General features: G+C 49.4%; 1 protein-coding gene across 6 annotated transcripts in view; it reads right to left on the reverse strand.

Moving 5' to 3' along the window:
• Window positions 1–312: 312 nt before the first annotated feature.
• Window positions 313–10,733, reverse strand: part of LOC120530692 (melanophilin-like) — a 34,617-nt gene continuing 24,196 nt past the window's right edge. For 4 of the 6 annotated variants that reach the window (XM_039755112.1, XM_039755117.1, XM_039755114.1 and 1 more), the window contains 5 exons: window positions 9,774–9,887; window positions 6,711–6,803; window positions 5,944–6,001; window positions 3,513–3,607; window positions 313–697 (listed from right to left, as the gene is read on the reverse strand). In XM_039755112.1, the coding sequence (XP_039611046.1) occupies window positions 671–697; window positions 3,513–3,607; window positions 5,944–6,001; window positions 6,711–6,803; window positions 9,774–9,887 (387 nt within the window). In that variant the 3' untranslated portion in view covers window positions 313–670. The remainder of the gene's footprint in view (window positions 698–3,512; window positions 3,608–5,943; window positions 6,002–6,710; window positions 6,804–9,773; window positions 9,888–10,733) is intronic. The other 2 variants (XM_039755116.1, XM_039755115.1) reach the window with 2 other exon arrangements.

Genomic DNA, 10,733 nt, shown 5'->3' on the forward strand with positions numbered 1-10,733 from the left:
TGCATACCAGTTAAGACTGGGAGGCACAACGTGGATGACTTGAACTTGCTGCCATTTACTTTGCATTATGCGTTTTGATTGCAGCGCCGTGACCCAGAAACGAGGCTGACATGAGGCTGGTGACTACCAGAGACGACTCAAGGCAGCGGTAGCAGTGGGGGGACGAAGCCCCAGGGTGTTGGCAGCCACTCTGCTCACCAGGGCTTTTACTGCCCGAGTGGCACTGCGTCTCACCAGGCCCTCCACGCCATTCTTATTTGGCTAAGTCTGCTTACACAGCAAGATTAAATATCACAGAAAATGCAAATGCAATAATATTTGTTTGTCTCTTTAATACTGGAGATGCACTGGGTTACCAACATACAATAGAAAGCAATCAAAAAGGCGAAATACACACAACATCTCAGAGCACAACACATTAAAATGGCGGGCTAATTGCATGAAAGGAATCAAGGAAATTCAGGGTTTGGTTCATAACAACTGTAATTCTGGAGCTACTTTCATGCTCCTCGTCGCAGCAAATATTACAGAACGGAGTCCGCTTTTCTAAATGAACTCTTTGCTTTTCATAGATGAAGTTATTCAAGGTAGCAGTAAAGTAAAACTTTCTTGAGTCTTGGCCTTTTGGATTCATGATGTGGCAGTGAAAGGATCGTTTCTACTTCATTGTTCATGTGTGGTGCGCCATTACTGGCTTCTGAAAAAAAAAACATCAGAAAAATACAGAAATGATTTAAAAAACGTGAAGAAAAGCTCAGCACAAAGCGCACGGTACTGCAGTATAGGAGTGGATCGAGTAGAGTGACGCTCGTCGTGACGCTGGCTCGCCAATGTTGGCGCCCCATGTCCTTATGTTCGACTACCAGTCGCCTGGTCTTCTCGTTCCTAAAGCTTCAGCAGTTTGGCCAAGCCCAATTTTAAAGGCCATTAACAGCACTGAATGCAAAGGAAGAGGAAGAACCAAAAATCGCCATAAGGGCTGTGGTGGACTTTGAAAACCTTTGTTACTCCATTTCTCTGCTACTGCGTGACCCGTGATAATCGAGTTTCTGTAAAGCTCTTGGAGAAAGCTAATCAGGCGCTAAACAAACACAGACGAGCTAGCGGCCTCTTCTCCTTAAGTGTGTCTGGCGGCTGGCAATTCCAGAAGTTAGGCAGCGGAGAATTGCTGGCACATTGGAGCGAGAAGTGGCCCAGAAAAGACAGCATCTGCTGAAGTTTCCATCTTTGGAGAGCGAATGTCTGCGCCTGCCAAGTTCATTTCTACAATCTTGAACGTACATTGAGTTACATAACAGTGAAATTGTGACAAAGGTGACAATTGGCAGCAGGCTTGCTATGGCGGCCGAGAATGTCATCTTACAGCTGAACACAAAAGCTCCCGAGGCTAAATGAGCTCATTGGCTCCCACCATAAAGTGAACTCATAGACGGCGGGCCAGCCGGTCTGCACCAGCAGCAGGGAATGAACGCCCAGACAGGAGGCACCTGAGGACGACTCGCTGCAACGCCCGTTACCCATGACTTGCTTCGGATCCGTTTTGTGATATTAATGGGTTAGTGATTTGCTAGTCCTTTTCACTTTTATAACTATGAGTTTTGAAGCACCCTAAAAGTAATCGTGATGAAATGTTAATGGTGATTTTAAAATGACTATAAATTAAATCAAATATTTTTGCATCTTGTTTTGACTGCGTTTTATTTTTCAAGCATACCGCCATTTTGTTTCCATAACCTGAGGAAGGAGATGGCCTGAAAGTCACAACCTGTGACATCATCATTGCGATGGCATAAAAGGCCAGCATCCGGCATTTCCAGGCAGTCACGACTCCATACAACTTCAGACTGTTTTTGGTATTTTTTGTTAATCGACTTTTTGGCCACGACTTTAGATTTTGGTGTAACAAGCAGAAGCAAAACCCTTCATCTGTGTTCTTGGTTTTGACCTTTAAGTGCCTCATTTGACTTTCTCCATCTCCCAGTCCTTTTTGGCAGTTTTTCTAGGAGAGAAGTTTGGGTTTTAAAAAGTAGGTGGGCTTGTTACGCTGCAGCCCACCCGATTTCTCCTGCTGTCAGGCCAATAGTTCTCTTTTAACCAGGAACGTGAAACGAAACGCTCCTGCAAACTTCAAGGGGCCTATCCACAATCTCGGATGACTAGGAAGTGCACGGTGCGGCTTTTATGTATCAACACACACACCACGTACTTCTGGTCCCGCTTCCTTAGCAAAGAGCTGGCAACTGCACCACAAAATGGCAACTCCTGTGAACAAGAAAACGGTGGTGGAGAAAGACAGAAATGTGTAACGTTTAAGACAAAACAAGAGAAATGAACTCAGCAGCCCAGAGGCCATACTAAGCAACTGATTAGTTAAAGAAATCCCTTCCAGGAGCAGCACACAGCGAGGAGAGGCGGCAGAAGTTCATTGAGTTTGGGCATCTGAGGTCAGGTGAGGATTAAAGGGAAAGGGTGGCATCGGCAGCTCGATACCAGGCTGGAAGTGGAATAAGATGGAGGGCCACAGCAGGAGATGTGCAGACTCCAAGTGAGGCGCTAAATGGGCACTATCAGTGCCCAGCCTAGAGCTGCCAGCCTTCCAAGTAGACCGAGTAGGTTGAAGGTGGCGATTCCTGAGACTCGTGTGATGCCGCTGTCTGTGGTGTCTTCAGGCGGTTTCTCTGATTCTTTACCCTTCACTTACTGACCACACTGGGCATCGTTAGCCCACCAAAGTGCCTGCTGCCCCTGCTTCATTCCCGCTTCTTCAAATGTCAGCCACCTTTTTAATTTTGTGTGACTTAAATTCTTCCTTTAGAAAATGTGTAATGGGAGGTTTGTCTGTGCACTCTCAGAAAGTGTGATAACATTTTATACACAAGATATTGAAAATGTATCTCTGGAAGAAGCTTCGTTGAAATGAAGACGTTTCAATCAGATGACACTGCCACCAACAGAAAGGCACGAGGCCATCATCATACACAGAGGCGAGCCACGTTAAACCCACCCGGGACACGTTCACGGAAGGAAATCCCCCCCACTGCGAAGCCGCACATCTGCATGAGCGAATGCTGCTGTTATGGCAAACCCTCCCTGAGCCGGAAAAAGTGGAGAAGCCTTGAAAATGCTGAGGAGAACTGGAGAAACAGAACTTTGAGAGGTCACGGCACCAGCACACAGGCCAAAGTGCGATCAGAAAATGGAAGGACGGCATTCACACAGATTGTATGAGGGAAGTGAAATTTCATTCCTCCTCACCCAAAGCCAGAAAGACATCCAGTTTGTCTGCACGAGCATCCCATTTACGTGAACGTTTCTCGGGGCCCGAGTTACTAATGGCCTACGCTCTGTCTTTATGCTCCCAATCAATGGCGCCAGTGAAATGCAGCCTGTCCATCCATTTTGTGACCTGTTTGTCCACTTGCAGGGTGGCGGACTACACCATGCCAGGAATACCAAGACACATTAAGCAGTCAGAAGAGCGCCCACCACCTGTAAAACGTCAGGCTTCATACCGCGTAAACGGGGCTTCGTTTCGTCCTGGAGCTTGGATTCCTTTGGGTTAGTGAACTCCGGTACACGTCATTGCGGTCAAAAGTATTTGTTTTACCTACAACAGAGAAATGGAACAGAAGCGCAAATCATCAAAGTTAATTCGATCTGCTTGAAGGCGCCCAAACAAACCTTCACGTCGAAAAGGCGCAGCACTGGCTCAGCTCAGCTAGTGGCACAAGTCGAGTCCACCGGCTCACTGACTGGTCATCGCTCCTGGGACCCCCAAAGTGACTGACACCAGCAGACTGCTTGAATCACCCAACTAAACTGAAGTGGGCCACCATGGCACACCCATGGCAGGCAGACGGAGAGGGCGTCTGGATGGCAGTGTAAAGAACACAACAGAAAAGTCCCGCTGCCCGCCCTATCATGGGGCCTTCAAGCAGCTGCCATCTTTCTCATGTGCCTTGCACCAACAACGTCTCTCCTGCTGCTGCTGCCTTAACGCTTGCCCTGTGTGCCCACAATGACCCACTAACAGTGGTGAGCGAAACGATTCACGTGAAACTGAATTTGCAACAAAATAAAAGAGAGAGCCGTGCCATTCGCACAAGTTTCCGTGCGTTAAGTCCACATGCGTCTGCCTGTCGTTGACTCTTTCAATAAAGTAACAAATCTCCAAAGTGGGCGGTTGGGAGGTAATGGGGGGCGAGTACGGCGGCAGGCGTGGTGGTCAGCATGTCCTCGAGGTGATGGGAGCGAAGGGGTAAAGGGAACGGCTTTGAACTCCAGGCGTTACACACGGCAGTGAGACTGAGGCTTTAGGGGCAGCAAAACGCTTTGAAACCTCCAAGAAAAAGGCTTTGGTGGACGTCACGATTCTTTACGGCGGAATCACCTGCAAAATGAATTTTCGTGTCATCTTGTCAAGCTGTATGTGCACTCGCTAAACTGAACATCAGTGGTCATTGGGTCATTCGGACCACCGACGGCCGGTCCAACAGAAACAGCGGGGGCCACACGTTGAGATGTCCAAACGCCGAGACCCTCCAGGAGCTCACGTTGGAAATGAGGGGCCGCTCTTGGTAGAAGAGACCTTCTCAAGATTGGCTCACCAAACTCGTCCGCATCGAGAAGGCAGCTGATTTATTGGGGTGGGCTTCATTGAACCCAGGGGCACGCAGGGCTGAAATACAAGAGTAGCAGCTGAACTCGTACCGCAGCGAAACAACAGAAGCAAACACTGACGTACAGCCTGAGCGTCACCAGACTGCCAGGGACCACCGAATGGGGTAAACCACACAGGCTGCATGAAGTGTCTGTGTGCCCCCGTGGCAAGCCCCTCCGAGCATCTTCTTGTTCTGTCATAGCATGTCATATTGGTGGGTGCCAAGCAGGTGGCACTTGCCCTCCATTTAAATTGTCTTACTACTCTTGGGGGTCTTTTGGGTCTACTGATTGTAACACTGACAATTCTTTCCTTAGGGCTGCCACCAACACTGTGTGTCCCATTTAAATAATTATGGACCCATAGGATATAAAGTTGTTCACCCTAAAGGTTATCCACTCCAAAGACCACCAGACATCACTAGAAATCTTTAGATGTTTAGTGAAGGGGAGGAAATGTGATTTTTAAAACACGTGAGGAAGTGCCAGACGGGCACAATTCAGAGAAGAAACAGAAACAAGCTTCTGTGCGTCAGTTGGTCTTGTTACGCGCCGCCTGGCAGTGAAAGCGCTGGCTCACTCCGTACCTCTGGGCTGTAGAGGCCTTCATAACCGTGACACAAAGCCAGCCATCCATCCATCCAGGCAGGTGACGCCTGCAGACGAGTGCCTCTCTGACCAGCTCAGTTCAAAGACAGAAAAGGCAACCAGGAAAGGAAGTGCGTGTGGGCACGGGGAGAACCTGCCAATGCCGGCAATCGCACGAGTCCAGGCACGTGGCGGAGGAGACGCCTCACTTTTTGAACTTCATTTTGTATTTTTTGAAACCGAGACAGAGAGCAGGAATGAGTACTTCCAATAAAGGGCAACATCCAGCAGGCACAGAAAAGGGCAGTTGTGGACCTCGGTAGGGCACTTTGTAAAAAAATGGCAGATCATCACAGTGCAAAACTCCTTTTCGGGGGAATCAACTGCTTGATGTGCCAGCGAGTACAGGACGCCTGAAGCCCCAGAAAGGCTGCTGACCCTTCACATGAGCCTTGAACACAACTGGACAAAGGAGACAAACAGCCACAAGGTGGCAGCACCTTCTCACACTGGCCTCTGTGTTATCAAACACGCACTTGAGGGGCTCGCTGCCCACCTCAGTCAGTGGCAGCCAGTCATCACTTTTGTGTTCGCTGCCAGTTCACACAACTTTCCATTTTTATGAATTACTTTGAACTTCTTACTGAGAGGACAGCACAAAGGAGACCTGAGTGAGCGGATGAAGCAGAGCCTTACATTGATCTCGAGCGGCCTTGAAGAGCGCCTTTGGCATCACCTCCTCACCAGTTGATGTCTGTGTATAAAACAGAAAAAAGAAATACAAGAAATGAGACAAACGGCGCAAGCCAGCGTCAAACACACACACATGCTTGGGTCCTGACCAGCTTGGGTGGCACGCCAGGCTATTGCGATATGCCAGTCTGGTGACTTACAAGGCCTTCCAGTTGGCTCACTCAGGGTCAAACACTGAGGCAACGGGGCAAGTGAAGCAGCAATGTGCCTCCCGTCGACTGACCGCACACAGTTTTATTTGTGTCTTTTTATTCCCATTGGGATGTCTGCTGGGATCCTCCTGTCACCCGTGTCACTCAGACTCAGAGCTGTCAACCCGAGCTCAGCCTCTCCCAGGCCTTCCTCTTCTATAAGGAATTGCATTGGCTTCATTCGCTCTTTTTATTTTTGTAGGAAACACGTGAAATCCATAACTTCTCGATAAAGTCTCATTTATTATTCACATGGTGACAGTAAGGTTAGTGGCAGCAGGGCACCAAACCAGCAGACCACAGGTTACAATGCTGTCAAGTCTCAAGGAAATGGCATGCGGACCCTCATCCATGATGTGCTGCCTAATTAGGGTTGGGGTCTTGTTACACATATGGGCTAAGCAAACCTGCCGAATGCCACCTGCACACAGAGAGAGCGTGCAAACTGCACATGCATCTCTAAGCACTGCGCCACTCTGCTCCCGAAGGGCATTCAAGCAAAAGCGTCCTTCCACCAACCTGCTTTAAAGTTTTCTTTCTGGACTCTTCTTGTGTGGACACCGACATACCAGCTGCATGTAAGGCGGCTATTCGGCTTTCAATATCAGACACCTGAAATAAAAAGGTGCAAAGGTGAAGGTGAAGTCAGGGGCATGCGGCAGATTGGCACCCTCTCTAGACCGGGTCTACTTCAAATCACCTGCCAACACAGATATCTGGACAAGCAATCTTTGATTTGCGTCTTTCTTGTCGTTCTTACAATCGTCCAAAAGTAATTTTAGTTGCATTCACAGAAAGATATGTTGTGCCCCACAGTATCAAGTCAAATTACTGAAGGCAAGACGCTTGACTGCGACAGTGCCAGGCTGCCAGCTGCACTTCCCACCTCACCTCAAGAAACCTCCACGAACTCAACTGATTAGGGTGCAGTTTGTCAAGCAGGAGGGTGGCAGAGGAACGAAGACATTGTTTAACAGGCAGGCACTTCTGATTCACTAAATGATGGGCACACCAGCTGGGCACAATCATGACCTCCACGCAAACTGTGGTATGAACCAAAAATGGGCAGTCTGGATGGAAAGTGGGCCTGCATTTGTAGAGTCAGAGTAGTTCTTCAGCTAATGTTCTCTCAACGGGCAAAGAGTGGCAAAATAAAATGAAGCACAACATTCCAGACACAGAGCCGCCATGGGGCTCTTAAGGGCTGGGCAAGCAGACCCACAGCCTGAGGCCCTGGCGACGTGTCACCACTGATTCGTCATCTGGTCTCCTTCTCCACTTCACGGGGTTCCTGCCTCAGTCGCTTGGACCATTTCGGTTTCATGAGAAACAATCAGATGTGCGAGGAACTCACAGTTGTCATCGTTCCTAACTGTTACATGGTGGCTGTTGTTGGGTGTGAGAGTCCAATCAAGGAGCGAGTGACCTACTTGAATCAGCAAAGAGGACAGGTGCTGTAGAGACGGCTGCGGGGGCACAGAGACCTGGCCGGGCTGAATTTAGAGAACCGATTTTACATTTTAATATACTACAGTGAACGGCATGCCAAGGCTCTAGCCCATGTGCCTACATGCCAAATGGGTGATAAATAGGGTATGGTGGGGGGGGCACAACTCACTAAGTGGCGATGCTGATTTCCAGCCCAACACCTTCTCCATGGAGCCACACCTATGATGGAGGAGACGCACAGGGGGCACGTGTACAGGGGGCCGTGCAGTCCACCCTTTCTACAGCCTTGTGTCATGTTCATTGGCTCTGGCACCTACTTCCTTCTCCAGTACCAGGTGACAGCTGCCTGTGCCACCAGGGCCCAGTACTCATGCCACCTTCTTCTGGTGTGAAGGTGTCCGTTATTTAGACAGACTAGTGAACAAATTCTGATTATTTTCCAAGGACCTGCTACAACGTTGGGTCCACTGCAGAATTCCTTGGCCATTTTCCAGCCTTGTCCTTTTATTTAATGTTCATTTTCTCTGCTCTCATTATGGCTTTCCTTGGCTGTCTGATGCCCAGATTCAGAGTGTGATGGGCGAGCCACTGCAGGGGTCTGCTGCTAAGTTTGAGTTATTTTGTGCTCCCCTAACCCTAACACTGTCTTCTGCCATCTTCTGCATTATTGCTGCTACTTTTATTCAAGAAATCAAGTCACTGATCAGAGAGGAGCTTAAGCCACCAGGAGATCATCAAAGTTCTACAAGTCCCATGACACAACAGCAGACCGGGTTACATAAAGCTCAGAGGGCGGACTGCAAGGCTTATAAGCAGTACAGAGCGTGACTGGGACGGCTTGGGGACGATTTGCTTATTGTCCCCAATGGCACCTCACTCTCCACATGAAGGACCTTGGCTGAAGCAGAGGCCACCTTCTCCACCAGTTCAGAAAGCTCAGAGTCTGTGGGACCTCCTGGATGGCTAGTGGCACCACTGAGGCCTTGGAGCCTTTTTTCCAAATAGCAGGAATTGACATCTGTTAGAGACATCTGCAAGAATGACACAGTTGGGCAGGTCTACTGGGGACATTCTAGCTATTCATTCAGCAGAGCCATAAAGTGAGCGAAAGGTAGTGGTGACAATCAAAGCCCATTCTCTGTGACCCGAGAGACACAGCACAGCAGCTCCCTGACATCGAAAAAGACCCCTGGAGTTACCTTTGGAGAGAATGACACAAAAGGCCTTCCATTCAGTTGGTGTCTCTCACCAGCCTCTTTGGCATGAACATCAGAAAGGGTGGAGCCAGTGAGAGAAATTAGCAGAAAGGGTGGAGCCAGTGAGAGAAATAATAATAAAGGGTGGAGACAGTAAGGGAAATAATCATAAAGGGTGGAGCCAGCGAGAGAAATGATCATAAAGGGTGGAGCCAGCAAGAGAAATAATCAGAAAGGGTGGAGCCAGCGAGAGAAATGATCATAAAGGGTGGAGCCAGCGAGAGAGATGTGCTGGTAGAAGGTGTGAAGCTTGGTAGGGAGAGAGAGAGACTCTCTGTGAAGGGACGGAAGAATCTTGAGAAACTGTGCAGAGTGTGTGTGTGTACATTAATGAATGAGATGCAGGTGGACTTACTGGACCCGCTCCTCTTCTTAAATCTATTGGCCTGGTATGTGGCAAATCTTGGGAAGGACTGTGGTGTGGATTGGCTCAAGGAGCTGAGAAAGGTAAGTGCAGATGGTGCTGCCCCGTGAGCCTAGTGAGGGGCACAGGCAGGGGGCACAGTAGGAAAGCAGACTGGAAGTGGCTGTGATAGGTGAGATTGGCAACAGAGTCTTTAGATTGCAGCCGAGGAAGAAGAAGGTGTCCAGCAGACCTTGTGTGAGGAAGTGTGAGTGAGAGAGACAACGCGCGTCACAATGTATGAACCTACGACACCAATGGAGTTCACTTGTCAGCCAAACGATGCCATTAAATGAAAATCAAAAAAAGTGGTGCCACACGCAGAATTGCACCGAGCTTAATGTGATTCTGACGACTGCGTTGAGTTTGCCATAAAAATTCCACTGACGGAGGCGAGTCGGCCACTGATCTGTGCCCCTTCTGCCCTTGACCACCGGGGTCTTTTCTATCCCCCATGTCTTTGGTTCGTCTTACATGCGCATCAAGCTGCTGCCGTGTCTCGCCTGCTTCATTGCCCAGCCTTTGATCCTGGGATGGTGGTGATGGCCGCTGAGTGGGCTGCACTGTGTCCTTAACTCCACAGGGGATCTGAAAATGAACAAAATGAAGAGAAAAGAAAAGAAAAGGTGGCACTACAGGCGTAACACCAAGCGAGCAGATCAAAGAATCTGAGCTGCTGCTCCTGAGCGCACAGCTGGCGCGAGCGAGACCCTCACTGCCTCCGCTACATGGGGGTCTTGACCTGCGTCTGACGTGTGTCGGGCCTTGGGAGTCAACGAAGAGGACCACTGCCGGTGGACAGGAGCGGGCCCGACGACGGGGCACGTGTGGCACACACGCGGCACAAACAGCCGCAGAGGGCACAGCCTGGCGACCTGAAAGCATGAGAGCCTCAAAGTACGTTTTCTGCAGCACTTCATGACAAAGGAGAAGAACTAAAAGAGAATCAAGGAGCTTTAATTAAAGGACGAGCCTTTCAGGAGACGTGAGCTTGAAAAGAGAAAATCAGAAAGCAGCCAGCCTGCAGCCCAATTCTGATGTGCCATTAAGAGACGTTAATGAATGTGAAATTCAAATCACACACCCAAAAATGCGAGGCCTTAAAAGAAGAAGAAAAAACAACACACAACGTCTGATTAGTCATCACGCTTTTAGGAAAAGTGCAAATGAGAAAAGCAAAGTGCCATCTTGTTCTAAAGCTCGGCTTTGTGCAGAGCCGCTAATGACCGAGCTGGCCGTCCGCAGGCTTTTATCAGCTTCGGAGCGCTAAGGGGGCCGCAACTGCACGGCGGGATTGGGGGAGGGGTGTTTGTGTGGACCACGGCAGGAGCCAACGTGACATTTGCTGGACGCTTGGCTTTGCAGGCCAGTGTCCCTGATGCCACTCCAGCTCTGACGCATTTCTACCAAGCGCTGGCGTCGCCTGATGCAGCA

The sequence above is a fragment of the Polypterus senegalus genome, chromosome 6 (genome assembly GCF_016835505.1).
Source record: "Polypterus senegalus isolate Bchr_013 chromosome 6, ASM1683550v1, whole genome shotgun sequence".
NCBI lineage: Eukaryota > Metazoa > Chordata > Cladistia > Polypteriformes > Polypteridae > Polypterus > Polypterus senegalus.